Source organism: Onychomys torridus, chromosome 8 (assembly GCF_903995425.1).
Source record: "Onychomys torridus chromosome 8, mOncTor1.1, whole genome shotgun sequence".
In the NCBI taxonomy this organism is placed as follows: Eukaryota; Metazoa; Chordata; class Mammalia; order Rodentia; family Cricetidae; genus Onychomys; species Onychomys torridus.
Genome location: NC_050450.1, coordinates 49,978,687 through 49,997,366, shown reverse-complemented (window position 1 = coordinate 49,997,366; position 18,680 = coordinate 49,978,687). Strand labels below are relative to the sequence as shown.

At 43.1% G+C, this 18,680-nt stretch overlaps 1 protein-coding gene and 1 pseudogene across 2 annotated transcripts in view; one reads left to right on the top strand and one right to left on the bottom strand.

The window, feature by feature from the left end:
* The first annotated feature begins 986 nt into the window (after positions 1-986).
* Positions 987-18,680, top strand: part of Ulk2 (unc-51 like autophagy activating kinase 2) — an 88,554-nt gene continuing 70,860 nt past the window's right edge. Inside the window, exons 1-5 of one of the 2 annotated variants that reach the window (XM_036195665.1) lie at positions 987-1,779; positions 2,908-3,000; positions 4,900-4,941; positions 17,181-17,213; positions 18,244-18,280. In XM_036195665.1, the coding sequence (XP_036051558.1) occupies positions 1,690-1,779; positions 2,908-3,000; positions 4,900-4,941; positions 17,181-17,213; positions 18,244-18,280 (295 nt within the window). In that variant the 5' untranslated portion in view covers positions 987-1,689. Of the gene's footprint in view, positions 1,780-2,907; positions 3,001-4,899; positions 4,942-17,180; positions 17,214-18,243; positions 18,281-18,680 lie in introns of those variants that run through there. The other variant, XM_036195666.1, reaches the window with a different exon arrangement.
* Positions 9,030-11,547, bottom strand: LOC118590168 (annotated as a pseudogene).

The window sequence follows — 18,680 nt, the reverse complement described above, 5'->3', positions numbered from 1 at the left end:
AAGTGAGGTGAATTGAGAGGCCATCACGGGCAGGGCCCACGAAAGGGATTGCTGTAGGGTCTCCTGGACACCAGTTCTTTCCAGAGTTGTGATAAAAGAGCAACACCCCGGTCCCTTCCCACACTCTGGCTTCTTTGTGGTGTCATCTCTCTCTGTCCCATAGTCCCCTGTGAAATCTTTCTCCATGAGCCCCTTGTCAGAGCTGGTGCTTTGCTGTTTGGAGTTTCAGCCTCCAAAGTTGTGAGTTGCATAAACGTCACGTCTTCATAAAGGACCCAGCCTCGGGCATTTTGTTCTGACATCGGAAAATGGGCTTACTGAGTCTGTGGTATTGTGTTCTGAGGAACACATCGACTAAAAGAGACATTGCTTTCATTCCTGACCTGTCTCAAAGCAGGAGGTTTTTAGGGTCTCTACCTGGTTGTCAAGATGAGTGAGTTTCAAGGGGGCTGGGGAGACGGCATAGTGGTTAAGAGCACTGGCAACTCTTCCCAGAGGACCTGAGTTTGATTCCCTGCATGGTGACTCACAACCACTTGTAATTCCAGTCTTGACAGCAGCATCCCAGCACACTGAACACCCGCTTAGGCACAGAGTCACCCGTATTTGGGGAGACACTTCCTTGAGCAAAAATCGACGGTCATTTGTCACCCGAACAATCATAAAAGAGGGAGGGGGAAAAGCCAGAGGCACACTGTGTAGACGGTTCTCTTTAGAAAGGCTCACAGTAGTGAGTCCAGACAATTTCTCTCAGAGGAGGTTCTGAGCCTTCCACAGAGATCCAGGGATCCCCCGCAAGGCCCAGATCCGTGTCAGACTCTATCCCTTCAGTGGGAAGGCTGGCAGCATGCCCTGGGAGTTTTTGTCTCCACCAGACGACCCTGGCTGTCTGCACCGCATCAGCGATTCCCGGAGCCGGAGTTCAAGATCCGCCCCTTAGAGGGCGGCTTCAGGTCAGGGCGTGGCAGGCTCCAGCCTGCCCCGGCGCCGGCCCGGAGTCCGCAGCCGGTAACTAACCAGCTGTGGCCGCACCCGCTCGCCAGCTCGCTTCAGCGACGGTGGACTCGCCCGGGTGCCTGGCGCCGCGTCCCGGGGCGCGCACTCCTTTTCTCGGCGGAGGGAGCAGGACTGGGGCGCGTCGTCCTACAAGACGCGCTGACGTCGCACTGGGCCGGTAGTCGGCGCGGAGCGGCCGGCGCGCGCGCGTGCGTTGGGCGCTCCCGCGGAGCAGGCAGGAGCTACCACCGCGGCTGTGCGGGTTCCAGGGCGGCGGCCGGCACACAGCAGCGCCGCGGGCGCAACCGAGCCGAGGCAGTCGCACCTGCGGGGATGGCGCGGCCCCGGCCCTGCACCGCTGCCAGGCGCGCGGGTAGCTCCGGGCACGCCCAGTGACGGCGGCGGTGCCCTCGGCCGGGCAGCGCCCAGGCCGCTTGGCCAGAGCCCCGCGGCCGACGGCGGCCCGGGCCATGAGGAGCGGCCGGGCCCAGGCCTCGCTGACCCCGGCTCCGCGCGGCGGCCTGTCCCGTTTCCGCTCCGGTCTCTCGGCATGAGCGTCCGTCCGGGCCCGGGGCCGTGGTTGCCCCCGTCCCGCCGCCCGTGGGCGCGCTCGGGGCCCTCGGGCCCGCGGTGCTGATCCCGGCTCTCCGCCAAGCTGCCCACCCAAGCGCTCTATGTCCCGGGGGCGCGGCCATGGAGGTGGTGGGCGACTTCGAGTACAGCAAGCGGGACCTCGTGGGACACGGGGCCTTCGCTGTGGTCTTCCGGGGGCGGCACCGCCAGGTGAGCGCCGCTCGCCCGCTGTCTAGGGAAGGCCGGGGAGCCGACGCCCCGATCCCGGCCGCTGGGCTGGCGCCCCGAGCCGGCCTGCCTTTGTGCTTGCTGTCACTGGCTCAGGGTTTGTTTTGGAGGCCGGAGCCGCTAGACTGAGCTCCACCTACCGACCGGCGGCGGGCCACTGATGTTCTTCGCTGTCCGTGTGCTGGGTAACCGGAGTACGCCCAGGGACTTGCTGCTCCGGGCAGCCAGCGGTCCCAAGGCGACTAGGACCCCAGGGCTTGCAGGGTGCAGCGTGCTTGTCCCGGTTCATGTTTGGTGGACCTTTGTCCCCTCTCCGCCGCCCAGGGCTTTCCGGAGCTTGTCACCTTTAAGGTGGATAATTGCACACCCAGCGGAAAACGGGCGAGTTTCCCGTTAGCCCGAGGCTTTCTCGGACTGGGAGGTATCGCTTTCCTCTGTGCCTGGGGTGCCCTGTACCGTCTCTCCGCTGCTGCTTTTTTCTTTCTCCGCTTCTTAAGTTAGACAAACTCCAAGTGGGATTTTGACCCTAATCAAATAATACAACGTGGATGCAAGTTCCAGCCTCAAAAAAAAAATTTTTTTTTTCAAGCCGCTGTTTCACAAGTAGGGTCACACGGGGTTTTAGAATCTAAAGAATTTGAGAAGGCACATCGGGAGTGGAAATAATTTTTTTAAAGGCCTTGGTTTTGATTGTTGCCAAAGGGCCTATTAAAAATAGTACAGTCGTCTGTTTCTCATTCATTATAAAATGACTTTAAAATTCAAGAAAAAAAAAGTGTAATCCAGTCAGGCTAACTTTTCACCGAACTCTGTCACTTTCCAAGTTTATATACACATTTCTCCAATACTCCTATGTTGTTGTAAACCTTTTCCAACTAATGCTGTATTGTACTTACTAGTTTTAGTGACTGTGTTGTAGGACATACCCTTGTTATTGTGTCGTTTATCAAATCATATTTTAGTTTGGGATTTGTGATCTTTATCATGTTTCCCCAGGACTGTATGCACATTTATTTGCTAAAAGTATATTTATACTTAACAAGTTTTTATTGTTTTTGAGTCGTTTCTGTATTATAATTTTCAGGCATAACATTGTTTTTCCTTTTTCAGAAAACTGATTGGGAGGTAGCTATTAAAAGTATTAATAAAAAGAACTTGTCAAAATCACAGATTCTGCTTGGAAAGGAAATAAAAATCTTAAAGGTATGCTATTTTAGAGTACAATTACATATTAGGTTAAAAGTTACCCTGAGTTAAATGAGCATGTGATGACATCCTTTGAAGTTTGATAAAAAGTTTGGAAAATTTTACTTGCTCATTTTTGCATGCTCAGTTTTATTTTTGAAATATTGAATACTCTGAAGCTATTTTCAGGGGTTTATTTATTTATTTTGAGGCAAGGTCTTACCATATATGTGGCCTTGGTTGACTTGAAACTCACTGGGTTGAGGCTGGCTCCAAACTCACAGAGATATGCCAGCGTCTGCCTTGAGTTCTAGGAAATGTTTATTTCTTTATGTGTGTGAACAGGCTGGAGAGTGCAGTGGCCAGTGGAGGCCTTGGGAATCCCCGGATCTGGATGTGAGTGCTAGGAACGGATCTTGGGTCCTCTGCAAGAGCATCAAGTGCCCTCAACCATTGAGCCATTTCTGCAGCCCCCTTTGAAGCTATTTTTAAGAATAGATGTTTGTGTCTCTTGGCCAAACAGAGGGGATTCTATAAAGAATGATTTTAACTTCTTATGATTTTTTCTAGTTATTGTGTTAACGTTTGGATGCCAGGCAGGTACAATTGGTATATTGTTCTCTTCTGTTGACATTCTTTGTATTTCCCTAAGTGTTTGGGGAGGGACAGGAGAACTTGGTGTCTGTGTCTGCCCATCTCCCTCACCCCTACCCCGTTATAAATAGCAGAGAGTTCTTTTTCATAGTCATTATTTCAGGTTTGTTTATTTCATTGCCTTATGTGTGTAAGTGTCTGGTGCCCAAGAAGGCCAGAAGAGGGTGGTTCCCCTGGATTGGAGTTACAGGCAGTTGTGAGCTGCCGTGTTGGGTCTGGGAATTGAACCCAAGTCCTCTGTAAGAGAAGCCAGTGCCCTTAAGCACTGAGCCAAATCTCCAGCTCCAGAAGGAAGTTAATTTTTAGATCTGTTCACAGCCTGTAGCATCATCAAAGTGAGGTGCTCTCAGGGGAAAGGTAAAAGAGTCCATGGTCGAATAAACTTGGTAAACTTTGTTTACTGAATATTTGTATAGTTACAGACATTTGGCTCACTAAAGAAAGGAACATTTTCTACTGGTTTGGGTATACTAAACCCAGAGCTTCCCAGACTAATTGATCATGGAAACTTCATCCAGCATCTGCTTTCCTTGAAAGTATTCTGTGGAGAATTTTTAGTAAGAATTACAGTTCTTGAGATAGGAGAAATGGCACAGCAGTTAAGATTACACACACACACACACACACACACACACACACACACACACACACACGCGCGCGCGCGCGCACGCAGAGTTCTCTGAGCTATGATTTATGTTCCAGGCAGATAATGCTTTTTTGGAGCACTTGGGAATTTCATGTCTTTATTACTATTTGAAATGGTGAGGACTAGTAGACAGTCTGCAACCAAACTAATAGTGGCATTTGTTTGGCACACAGCGCTCATTAGAAGTCTGAAACGTACAGTGATGGGCTGCAGAGAGCTGCTTTTCTAGAGGATCTTGGTCGAGTTCCAGCCATGGAACAGCCATGTGGCAGTTCACAGCCAACTCCAGCTCCAGAGATACTGATGCCTCCAGCCTCTGCACCCATATAGTGCACAGACATACAAGCAGGCGAGAGCACCCATACACATACAAGTAAATAGATAAATAAAACGTTAACAAAAAGAACTGGTGGTAAAAAACATCTAGGCCTCAAGTAAAGTCTGATCAGAGGCGTTTTCATTCAGTGAAAGGTCAGCTTGTTCTAAGTGTTCATAAAGGTGTCCTGTGCTACAAATACTATAGGTGTCTACAGAAATGAGTTTCATTTGCATACTATAAATATATTAAGATTATCAGACTATGTAATAATAATTTAAATTCTTTATTTCCTTACCAGGAACTTCAGCATGAAAATATCGTAGCACTCTATGATGTTCAGGTACTTTATTTTGGATTTTTTTAACTTGAAATTTAAAAAAGTTTATTGCATGTGAATTTAAATGGATTTTAATGGAAACTTAAAATTTCCTTTGTTAAAAAATTCATTCATTCATTTATTTATTTGTTTGTTTATTCATTCATTCATTCATTCATTCATTCATTTATTTATTTATTTATTTCCAGAGCTGAGGACCGAACCCAGGGCCTTGTGCTTGCTAGGCAAGTGCTCTACCACTGAGCTAAATCCCCAACCCCCAAAATTTTCTTAATTTATGTTGAAAAGACATACAATTTGAGTTGCATTAAATTTTTTTTTTTTTGCCGGGCAGTGGTGGCTCACGCCTTTAATCCAATCACTTGGGAGGCAGAGGCAGGCGGATTTTTGTGAGTTCAAGGCCAGCCTGGGCTACCAAGTGAGTTCCAGAAAAGGCACAAAGCTACACAGGGAAACCCTGTCTCGAAAAACCAATTTTTTTTTTTTTTTTTTTTTTGCCAGAGCTGAGGACCGAACCCAGGGCCTTGTGCTTGCTAGGCAAGTGCTCTACCACTGAGCTAAATCCCCAGTTGCATTAAAATTTAAAAAAAACAATTTTAATTTTTAAAATTGGATATACATGGGCTAGAAATATGGCTCAGTGGTTAAGACCACTGGCTGCTTTCCAGAGTTTGATTCCCAGAACTTACATGGAGGCTCACAACTGTCTGTAACTTCAGTCCCAAGGGATCCAAAGCTTTCTTCCAGCCTCCCTGGGTACCAGGCATACACGTGATGCACAGGCATACATACAGACAAAACACCCATACACATAAAAATGAATATAAGTGTAGCAAGCTTTCTTCTTGGATTATCTTTGGACCGACAGCCCACAAATGATGACCTGGAGACTTATTATTAATTATGAAAGCTTGGCCTTAGCTTAGGCTTGTCTCAACTAGCTCTGATAACTTAAATCACCCCATTTATGTTCATCTACGCTCGCTCTGCCACGTGGCCTTACCTCTCTTTCGTCTTTCACCTCCTGTTCTCCTCCTGTCTGGCTGGAAACTGCCTTTCTTCTTCCCAGAGTTCTCTCTGGAAGTCCCGCCTACACCTCCTGCCTTGCTGTGGCTGTTCAGCTTTTTATTACACCAATCACAGCAGTACATCTACACAGTGTACAAATATTCTGCAACACAGAAGTTTTTTAAATTGCATTTATTTCATGTGTCTGTGTGTGTATTATATATGTGTGTGGGTGAATGCATGCCGTGGTGTACATGTGAATGTCCAAGGAACTGAACTTACATCCTCACCAGCTCCGTTTTTTAAAAGTAGCAGAGCCCTAGGTTAAAATAATAATGTGTTGTATGAGTAAATAGAACTACACTGGAGGGTGGTGTTGCTGTAGCTAACTTGTGGCTTATGACGGACTAGCATTTGTTTGTTTGGTTTTACAAGACAGGGTTTCTCTGTGTAGCTTTGGCTGTCCTGGAACTTGATTTGTAGACCAAGCAGGCCTTGAACTCACAGAGATCCGCCTGCCTCTGCCTCCCGAGTGCTGGGATGGAAGGCGTGTGCCACCACCGCTAGCTCCTAGCGTTTCTTTATTTCTTTAGTAAATGTAAAGACTGTTGTGGTCTACTTAAAATTAGGTAAAAACCTTTTTCTCATGAAAGCAGAAATTGTGAGTCATAGAAGTAGTAGGAAATAAGTAAAAATAAAAACAAGGATGCTGTGCATGTTTACCGTGTGTGTGTGTGTGTGTGTGTGTGTGTGTGTGTGTGTGTGTGTGTGTGTGATGGCATATGCTAAGAACTGAATTCTAAGGTCATTTTTTTGTTTGTTTTTTTGAAGCAGACTCTAAAGTCATCTAAGGCAAACTTTGTAGTCAGAATCATTCTTGGAAATCTTTGGAGAAAAGTAGTTTTCTGATGAAGTAGTTGGCTTGCATTTAGATGGTATCTGATGCTTTTTTAAAAGTCATGGTTTACATACTAGAGTCATGTATGGCTAGTGTGTTCATTGTGAGAGCACAGGGACTCTGGAGGGAGTAGAATAACATGTTCTTAAAATCCATACTCCATGGAAGACCAGTGTTTCAAGTTTGCCTTACTTTTTACTGTTTTGCTTCCTCTCCATCAGTTGAATTTCAGGAAAGTAAGTGGATGGTTAGATGATTCTGCTTTATTTCTAGTTAAAAACGTTTCTGTTTTTTTTTTTTTTTTTTAATTCTGCGGATGCATTGGTTTTGCAAACCTTTTGAATGGTTGCCATACCCCACACAGTATTCTGAGTCCAGCAATAAAGTGATGGACCAAGGTCTTGACTTCACTGTGAGGTGATACAGAATGGACTCACGTGCTTATCTGGTCGTATCACACCACAAGATATTTAACTAAACCCATGCTAGGTTTTTCTTATACAGAAGCAGCAGTAATACATCCCTTCTGAAAGTATCTTTGACTTTGGCTCAAATACTATAAACAGTGTTACACATTTTGATTATAGAGTATGATTGCTCTCCAAAAAAAACCTGCAATATAAACTCCCGTGCACAGAAAATAGGAACATCGGCTCGAGTAGATAGAACTCACTCCTTCACTTATGAAATACAAAGCAATATAGAAAGGGCCAAAAAATTCTCAAGTCGAAACTAAATGCGTATCACCATCCCTCGCTGGAATGTCCATTCTCCTCAGTGCTGTTTGTGAAGCTTGTGCTCTCCGTGGATAGAGGGCACTGGGTGGTGCAGATGGTGCCTAGTACAGAACTTGTCAAATGATCTTGACTCCTGCCTTCCATTCTTAGAGGGTTGGAGAACCCCGGCAATGGCAGAGCAGAGTAGGTTTACTTCGATGTCTTTCCCTTAGAATGAAAGTATTTTCAGTACCAGTTTTGATTGTGGAATGAGCTATCGTTAGAAAAAATGTAAACAAAATCCAAGTTATCAATCTTTGAATTCAAGGTGGCTGCATGAAAATGTTTTCCTACCCATTTTGTACTCCTAGAACTAAGTTATAAAATAAACTTAAGTATAATGTTTGGCTACCAAGTAAACAGGCTAGACCTAATAGTTTAGATTTGCTTCTTTGATTCTGTTTGTTCATAAAGGGAATAGTATGCTTAGAGACTAATATAAGACTTTATATAAACAGGAACATCACTTTTATTGACCAGTTTTGTAGACCTGTTTCTATTTAATTTTTTTTTTTTTTCATTTTTGTTGATTTTTGTGTGGGGGATGAGGTGCTGTGGTCGGGTTTTGGAAGTCAAAGGACAACTTTGAGGGGTTGATTCACTTCTACCATGTGGCGGGCACCTTTACCCACTGAACCATCTCATTGGCCTGTCTATGCTTTTTTGTTTTGTTTTTTGTTTTTTGGAGATGATTTCTCTGTGTAGCCTTGGCTGTCCTGAAACTTACTCTGTAGACCAGGCTGGCCTTGAATTCACAGTGTTCTGCCTGCCTCTGCCTCTCAGGTGCTGGGATAAAAGGCCTGTGCCACCACCACCTGGCATGCTTATGCTTTTATAAATCGCAGATTTTCCTTTCCTCATTCACCTCCTTGCATCCCCTCCTTTTCTTATTCCTTGTGCTGGCGTTCAAACACAGTAGGCCCAGGCCGTGTGTATGACCTAACCCAGGTCCTAAAGTTAGAACTTCTGGGGTTGTTGTAGTTTAGATGACATAGAAGGAAACACATTTTTTCTCTAATTATGTTAAAACCATCAGACGCTGTTAGGATGACAAAGTAGCAAAGAAACGACAGTTCTCGGATGTAAATATTGTTTGGTATATTTCTTTTAGAACTTTATGGCCTGGCAGTGATGGTGCACACCTTTAATCCCAGCACTCAAGGAGGCAGGTGGATCTCTGTGAGTTCAAGGCCAGCCTGGTCTACAGAGTGAGTTCTAGGACAGCCAAAGCTACATAGAGATATATTATAAATAATGCATGTTAAACCTTAGTTTTTATACTTTTGTGGTTGTTGTTTTGTTTTGTTTCAACAGTGCTGGGTTTTATTAGAGATCTTATTGAAGTTAAACCTCTAGGAATGAGGGAGTCCTAGTTAGAGGCACCAAAGCCTACAAAGCCTCCTCAGATCTCATAGCAAACTTACTGGCTCAGGTTCTTTGGTAGGATCACCCCTTGTTCAAGATACAGATTATTGTAAGGGCATTGCTTTGTTCTCACAGGTTGGTAGGAGGGGAAAGTCTCCCCAACCCAGAACATGAAAACCATGAAGGCCACGAAGCTGAAGAAACAGGTGTAGGGGGACGTGTCCACGCAATTCCTGATACACATGTCTAGGTACTAGCATATTGGTTCATCCCAGTTCAACCTCAAGTCTAGGTGGCCCCATTCATACTACGGATACCCACTTCCACACACATATTATACTTCTCGGCAGCCACAGACTCTTCTGGGGTCCTAGGATAAGGCCCTAGCAGCATACCTTGGTCATGTTGAAGGCTGTGTGCGCCCCCAGTGGCACCATGCTTCGAGTTGCCTTTTGCAGGCAGCCACCAGACTCCCATGGCTGCATCCCGGCTGCAGCCATCTTCACTCAGTTTTTATACTTTTTTTTTTCCCAAGACAGGGTTTCCCTGTGTAGCTCTGTGCCTTTCCTGGATCTTGCTCTGTAGACCAGGCTGCCCTCGAACTCACAGATCCGCCTGGTTCTGCCTCCCAAGTGCTGGAATTAAAGACGTGTGCCACCACCGCCCAGCCAGTTTTTATACTTGTAACTGTGAGACATTTATTAAGAGTTTTGTACAGAAATGCAATGTGTGTTTGTCAGGTGCTGTCCCCCTGCCCCTCCTTTGGAGACAAGGTCTCTCAGCAAGTGCTCATGAGATAGGCAAGCCTCATCCCTAGGCAGCAAGTCCTGCCTGTTGCTGCTTTCCCCCTGCACTGGGATTACACTGTGTGGGTTCTAGGGCTTGGATTCAGGTCCTAGTACTTGTAAGGCTCTTTACCAACCGAGCCACTCCCCAGCTCACCTTTTTTTTTTTTTTTTAAGTCTCACTATGTAGCTCTGGTTAGACCGGCACTCACTATGTACACAAGGTTTATCTTGAAGTCACAGAGACCTACCTACCTCTGCCTCCCTAGTGCTGAGTCTAAAGGCTTATGTCTGGTAGGATTCCTGTCTTTTTTGAAGTGGAATTAGTGGTTTAAAAAAATGTATCGTGGTGGAGAGATGGTTCAGAGGTTAAGAGCACTGACTGCTTTTCCAAAAGGTTCTGAGTTCAATTCCCAGCAACCACATGGTGGCTCACAACCATCTGTAATGAGATCTGGTGCCCTCTTCTGGCCTACGGGGATATGTGCAGACAGAACACTGTATACATAATAAATAAATAAATCTTTAAAAAAAATGTATCATGCTGGCTCTGAAAAGGTTATACCAGTTTATTTCAAGCAGTAGGATGGACACACACACACACACACACACACACACACACTTGACAAATGTAGGAGAAAAATATCTGAATTTAAAACAATTTTATTTCATAAATCATTAGTAAATGGATCATCTTATTATATTTGCTTTTTGTTCATTCAGGTTTTTTGTTTGTTTATTTTTTATTTTATTTTTTTTGAGTTTTCAAGACAGTTTCTCTGTGTAACAGCTCTTAGCTGTCCTCGAACTCCCTTTGTAGACCACATTGGCCTTGAACTCACAGAGATCTGCCTGCCTCCCAATTGAGCCACCACTGCCTGGCTGCCCTTTGTTATTTCTTTTCTGACTTCCCCATTGCTGCCTCTGGTGTGTTCTTTGCTAATTTCCTTGTGATTGGTATTTCCTTGAATCAGTTAAGGAGATGTACAGAGTATAGTGGTGAGCAGAAAAGTGGTTCTTGTTTATGGTTTTGTGTGAAGGTGACATTAAGCAAATAGTTTCTGATTGTAAGCGTGCCAAAGGCTGTATGTGAAGAAGTGTCGCAGAGCTTTGGAAGATGGGGCTAGGAAAGGCTCCCTGAAGAAATGATTTGATTAGGTGGGTGGGAAGGCTAGGCTAGGGTTGGTGGGATAGCAGCAAGGAAGCATCCGAAGGACTTCCCTTGTGAGGACCACAGCAAAGAAGAACTATTGCTCTATTAAGCTTGATGATCAAGGAGAAAGCGTCCTTGAGCAGAATGCAGAAATGAGAGCTCATGGTGCTGGAGAAGTTAGAAGGAGCCAGGTGGTGTGATCTTTTTTCTTAAAAAAAATCTGTTTTTGTGACTTTTAAGAAGCAGCAGAAAAGGAGGTAGAAATGAGGAGAGTCAGGATGGTACTTGTTGGTAGGAGGAGATGGCAAAAAGATGTCAGGGAGCTTTATGGGAGGGGGAATGTTACATGTCTTGATCTGAAGGGCAAACATTTGTCATGATTAATTGAAATATTTAATGTTAATGTGTATAAAGTATATGCCAGTTAAAGGCAAAAGAAGGCGATTGGCATTCACAGTTTGAAGAAAAACTTACAACACAAAGTAAATTTCTATTACTAAGCTACCCAGACTATAATTGATTATTATAGCAGGCAGAAATGACCAAAGATAATGAGCCCTGAATGTAAGGAAACCTAGATTAGAGTGTTATTTTTACAGCAAACTCGTTTAGGATCTTGTCCATATTCCCCTTGTCACGATAATGGGCATGTACCCTCTAGGATACTCTGAGGTAAATAACACTAAGGGTTATAGGAACAGCATTGTATTTCTTCTTTCCTGTGAGATAGCTCATGGAAGTTGCCTGAAGATCAGAGAATGAATTAAGAAATGTAGCAGAACCAGATGTGGTGGGGCACATCTGTAATCCCAACACTGGAGGAAGAACAGGTGGATCTCTAAGAGTTTAAGACTGCCTGGTCTACATAGCCAGACCCAGGGCAGCCAGGGCTGTGTAGAGAGCCCCTGTCTCAGCACAAGCAAACGTAACAGAGGAGCTGGAAGATTGGATTTTAGAACTATCAGTTTCTCTTCTCCTCTTCCTTCGTTAGTAAATTGTTTCTATTGCTTCTGTATCCTGTTGTTGTTTCCTCCATTTCTGCCCCAAGTCATGTCAACTCTGCTCCAGAGAACACTTGGTCCTGCTGTCCAGTTGTAAAGAACTCATTTTCAAAATCAAGTAATAGGCTCTTAGTGTAAAAACAAACTGTCTTATTGACCATGTCTTTTGCCCTGTAAAAGCTTCTCAGTTTCAAGAGGTCCCATTTATTAATTGTTGTGCTCAGTGTCTGTGCTACTGTTATTATATTTAGGAAGTGACCTTCTGTGCCAATGCGTTCAAGAGTACTTCCTACTTTCTCTTCTATCAGGTTCAGTGTAACTGGATTTATGTTGAGGTCTTTGATCCATTTGGACTTGAGTTTTGTGCATGGTGACAGATATGGATCTATTTGTAATCTTTTACATGTTGACATCCAGTTATGCCAGCACCATTTGTTGGCTTCTTTGTCAAAAATCAGGTGTTCATATGTGCATGGATTAATGTCAGGGTCTTCAATTCGATTCCATTGGTCCGTATATTGGTTTTTTATACCAGTACCAATCTGTTTTTATTATTATAGCTCTATAGTAGAGCTTGAGGTCAGGGGTGGTGATGCCTCCAGAGGTTGCTTTATTATACAGGATTCTTTTAGCTTTCCTGGGTCTTTTGTTTTTCCATTTGAAATTGAGTATTATTCTTTCCAAGTCTGTGAAGAATTGTGCTGGGATTTTGATGGGGGTTGCATTGAATCTGTAGATTGCTTTTGGTAAGATCGCCATTTTTACTGTGTTAATTCTACCTATCCATGAGCATGGGAGATCCTTCCATTTTCTGACATCTTCTTCAATTTCTTTCTTTAGAGATTTAAAGTTAAAACTCTCCTCCTGCTAAATGACCAGAGGACCCCTCCCCCTTCAACAGCCCCTCAACTAACCCCTCCTCACCATCGAGACTATGCCTATGGGACTCTCCTATCCCACCATCAGCAAAAGCAACTCCCCACTCAAAACTCCAGCCCTATTCCTGGAATTCTCTAACCCATTCATATTCATTCTCATTCTCTCTCTCTCTCTTTGAAATGGATTCGTTTGTTTTGTTTCTTTTATTCTTCATTTTTCTTTATTAAGAAAATTTCTACTCCACACACTATCCACAGATCCCCTTTCCTCTCTCCTCCGACCCCTCACCCCTCTTTCCTAAGCCACCCTGCATCCTCACATCCCCCAAATCGAGGTCTCCCATGGTGAGTTAGCAGAGACCAGCACACTGAGCCTAGGCAGGTTGAAGCCTCTTCCTTCTGCACCAAGGCTGTGCAAGGTGTCACACCACAGGGACAGATCCTGATCCCCCTGCCTGGGTGCCCCCCAAAAAGTTCGAGGAGATGATATTTCTTTTTGTGTAGCCTTGGCTGTCCTGGGACTTGCTCTGTAGACCAGCCAGGGCTGGCCTTGAACTCACAGCAATCTGACCTGCCTCTACCTCCCAAGTGCTGGAATTAAAGGTGTGTGCCGCCAAAAAACAAAACAAAACAATTAAATTGTCTAACAATACATAAAACAAAAATGAGCTACTTTGTTCTCGACTCATTTACTTCTTCTAGAAGAAACCTCTGGTGTACCATATATATAGCTTTCTCTTTTTTATATTCATTTTACTTTATGTGTATGTTTGCTGTTATTAACACATATATGTACCACATGTGCGCATGGTAGTGGTGGCCGTCAGAAGAGAATGTCAGACCTGGAACTGGAGTTACAGGTTTTTTTAAACCTCCATGTGGGTGCTGGAAACCAAACCCAGGTCTTCTGCAAGAGCAACAAGTGATGTTAATCAGTGAGCTATCTCTTTAGCCTCAGCTTTCTCCTTTTTTAGTACATGTATGCTTATATACATACACTCAACATTGTTTGAAAATGTTGCATTTTTTTTCCCCTCAAAGTGCTGGAGATCCAGCCAAGGGGCCTTGCATATACTAGAAAGAACTACATCTCTAGGCTAGCTTTCTTCTCCCTCCTCCTTCCTTCCTTCTCCTCCTCCTCTCTTCTATTGGCTCTTTTTTTGTTTTGTTTTGTTCTTTGTTTTTTGTTTTTGTTTGTTTGTTTTTGAGCAGGGTTTCTCTGTGTAGCTTTGCACCTTTCCTGGAACTCACTCTGTAGCCCAGGCTGGCCTCAAACTCACCTGGCTCTGCCTCCCTAGTGCTAGGATTAAAGATGTGTCATCACTGCCCGGCTCTATAGGCTCTTTATTGAAGCTATCTTTCCAAATCTGGAGTACCTCATTAATTGTATATTACTTTCACATGCTTTCCACCAAAACCACTTCCTTTAGAGGCTGAAAGAAGTGGAAAAGGCTTCTTGTGGTTTCTCCTTCACGTTGAAATAGGTCTCGCCAAGGTTCTCTAGAATGTTTGGTAGGTAAGCACAGAACCTCTAGTAGACACTGCCAGTGAATTGCTTCACACTCCTACCAACAGCATTTGAAGGTTCCATTTGCTCCATGTTCTTGCTAATATTTGGCAATTTTAGTTATTCTGGTGATTGAATTCAGTTAGGATTTTTTATTTTTTATTTTTTATTTTTTTGAGACGTTTGCTTAAATAGTCCGCACTGGTCTCAGACTCACTATGTAGCTTAGGATGACCTTGAACTTCTGATGTTTTGCCTCTACCTCCCAAGTACTAGGATTACATGGGTTGTACAACTTTGCCTAACTTGTAATTATGTTTTTTTTTAAGATGTATTTATTTATTTATTTATTATGTACACAGAAGAGGTTGCCAAATCTTATTACAGATGGTTGTGAGCCACCATGTGGGTGCTGGGAATTGAACTCAGGACCTCCTGAAGAGCAGTTGGTGTTCTTAACCTCTGAGCCATCTCTCCAGCCCGTAATTATGGTTTTAATTAGTATTTTTCTATTGTCTCTGGTTTGAATGTGATTATATGTTTATTAACCGTTTAAATATCTTTTTGGAATTCCCATGCAAGTTTTTTGCTTGTTTATCCACTGGGTTGTCTTTTTGTTGTTTATTAGAAGTTTTTTAAAAAAAATTTATTAGCATGACTTTGTGTGTGTGTGTGTGTGTGTGTGTGCGCGCGCGCGCGCGCGCGCGCGCATGCACCTTCGGAGGAGGCCAGAATAGGTCATATATCTCCTGGAGCTGGAGTCACAGGTGAAGTGGGTAGCCATCCCAGCCTTGGCCTGGAAGTTCCAACCCCCATTGAGGCTTCGGTAATGGTCACGCCTACAAGGCGGGGTGGAAGAGGAAGCTGAAGACCTAGGATCAAGAGGAGAGGCTTCTCTTGGTTCCAGGATCCTGGATACTGGAGGACCTCCAGAGAACACCGCCGGACTGCGCCATCCCTTTCCCAGACCCTGCAACCTATCCCTTCATTTGTAAACTACCCCACAAAATAAACCTCCCTTTTAACTAAGTAGAGTGGCCTTAATAATTTACCAATACACAGGTGATTGTGACCTGCTGGGCATGAGTGCTGAAAACCAAACTCATGTCTTCTGGAAGGGAAGAAAGCGTCTTTTTTAAATTTTTTTATTTTTTATTTTGCCCCAAGACAGGGTTTCTCTGTGTAACAGCTCTGGTGGTCCTGGAACTCACTCAGTAGACCAGGCTGGCCTCGGATTCTCAGAGATCCACCTGCCTCTGTCTCCTAAGTGCTGGGATGAAAGGTGTGTGCCACTACCACCCGGCTTCAATTCTTTTTATCTAGTTCTCTTGAGAAATAAGTGAAGCATATCATTCTCAGTCACTGACTTTCTCGTAGATGTAATTTCCCATTCAGAGCTAGCTTTGCAGTTGTACTCATTGCTGGGGTTAATGGTTACATCTGGGAAGGGACTGCTTGACTTCCTGACCTAAAGCACCAGCTTTTATTTCTGATGTGGGTGAGCTGAAACTTAGTAACAAGTTACTGTAAAAGGGAGTGAAAAGGGGCCTATGAATGGACATCCAAATTGAGGGAAGGGACTTATTTTATTCTGGTCTGGATCCTGAACATAGGGCTCATATATACATATTAAGCAAGTGTTGTTTTTGTTTTTGTTTTTTGTTTGTTTGTTTTTGTTTTTGAGATAGGGTTTCTCTGTGTAACAGCCCTGGCTGTCCTGGAACTCACTTGTAGACCAGGCAGGCCTCGAACTCACAGAGATCTGCCTGCGTCTGCCTACCAGAGTACTAGGATTATCAGATTCCTATAGTTAACTTCTCTAATTCTCTGTTGTAGACATAATGTGGATAGTGTACTCCCTTTCTGTAATGCCCTCTTTTGTTTCCGATGGATCACCTTGCCTTTGAATTTGGATTTGTTGAGGTTAATTGCTGCCTGTGAAATATTGCATTTTGAGTCATTTCAGCATTGGCTTATGTTAAGCTGTAGGGCCAGTTAAAAATAATTTAGCATTACAGTTTTTAAAAAAGCAATTAAAAAAATTTGCAGTTTATTAGTCTCTGAATGACTAACCCAACAGGCTTGAAGCTACATCAGTGTGATACTTTGTAAACATATTCAAATTAATTTTCTTAAATCTTTAAACATATCTTTGTGTAATGTAATAAGACATCTTCATTTGCCAACAATTTTCTGATAATATGATTGCCCTAAATAAACAAAAAACCCCAAAACTACTTGTCCTAGTTAATGTGTTTCAGAAATCGGTGTGTTAGTGTTGATAGGAAAGAGTATAAGCCATGTACCACCCATCTGGAGCTTTCCAGGTTGGAAGCACTTCCGTGAGGACAAAGGAAGCCTTCCTTCTCACAATTGGTGACTCGATAGATTGTTTTTATGGGTGATGGTAGTTGGAAACAGGGTCTTGATGTGTTTATGAAGCCTTGAGTTTTTGGTGCTCTTCGTGTGCCTAGTCAGCATGTTTTTATTTTACTGTTTTCCATAACCCTAAGCTGATTTATCCTTTAGTATTCTGGAAACAGAATTGAACTTCTTGATGCCTGTCTTAGTGTTATCAAAATTTAATTTGGCTGCGCAGAACAAATGGTTAAAACATTGTGTTGAGAAGTTTAGAGCTGGAGGTACAGCATTTAAGGGTGCTTTCCTAGAGTGGCCCAAGCCCTGGGTTCCATCCCTAGTAGTGCAATGAAATAAAAAACAAAAGACTCCTCTTGCCTGAGAATTTTAATTTCACTTTCTGATGTATTTTCTGAGTTTATTAGTTCAATAATGAATAAATGTATTTTTTATTAACTCACCATTTTTAAAGTTAGTGTTTAATTTTTTGTGATATTTATATTTCTTTTCTAGGAATTACCCAACTCTGTCTTTCTGGTGATGGAGGTAGGTATTCTACCTGTATTGACAAGTAAGTATTAATAAAGTTAATAGAAAGATTTAGAGTCTACTTCATAAAGAATGTAAAATTTAAGTGTTTTAATTAGATAATTAAAATACTTTAAAATTAGATTTTATTTTGCAAATGATTTTTAAATTAAAATTAACAATGATTAAGTTCACTTTGAATCAATGTCCTTATTTTAATTATTTGTCTTTTTTAAAATTAAATTACATTTTATTGGCTGGCATGGTGATGCATGCCTATAATTCCATTAGAGTCAGAGATAGGTGGATCTCTGTGAATTTGAGGCTAGCCTGGTCTATAAGGCAAGAGTTCTAGGACAGCCAGAGCTACATAGTAGTGATTCTTTCTCAAAAAGAATTAATTGCATTTTATTTATTATTTATTTAGATATGTATTTATTATGTATCTGTGGGGGAGAGGGTGGGAACTGTCTTGGAGATCATAGGGAGACTTCCAAACATTGGCTCTCTCCGTTCTGCATCCATCATGAAGGATTCAATTCAGGTCACACTTGACACCCCTCCCTCCTGGGTCACTTCAAACACCTTCCTTATTTCTTTTTGTTTTTTTTTTTTTTTTTTTTTCTTTTCCTTTTTTCAAGACAGGGTTTCCCTGTGTAGCTTTGCGCCTTTCCTGGAACTCACTTGGTAGCCCAGGCTGGCCTTGAACTCACAGAGATCTGCCTGCCTCTGCCTCCCGAGTGCTGGGATTACAGGTGGCCACAGCCGAACCACCACCACCACCACCACCACCCAGCCCTTATTTCTTTTTAAACCTAAAATATTTTTGTTGTTGTTTTTCTTTGAGACAGATCTCATTGTATATCTTAGCTGGCATTGAACTCACCTTATAGACCAGGCTGTCCTTGACTTACAGAGATCTGCCTGCCTCTGTCTTCCAAGTGCTGGGATTAAAGAAGTATCCTACCTTGCCAGGGTATACAATACTTTCTTTTAATCACAATAGCAATATCTTTTGAAGTTAATTACTTTTTCTTTTACTTATCAGTATTGCAATGGTGGAGACCTGGCAGATTATTTGCAAGGTAATTTTGTTTCTGCATTTACTTGTGTGTGTGTGTGTGTGTGTGTGTGTGTGTGCATGATCGCGCCCACATGTGCATACATACATACCATAGCACACATGCAGTCAGAGGACAATTGGTGGGAATTGATTATCCTCTTTCACCATCCAAAATGGACATCATGTAGTCAGGTTTAGTCATAGACACTTTTCTTTATTCGCTGAACCATCTACCCTGCAAGGTAAATTTAAGTTTATCTGTTAATACCCAGTAAAGAGCAATGTGTTTCATTCTGAGATGTGTTTCTGAAACTTGTCCCAAATTTGTATAGAAATACTCAATAAATATTTATGTGCTGTTTAACTTGTAGTCACTTTGCTGATCAGCTGGTTTGTTTGTTTGTTTATGGTTTCTCAAAACA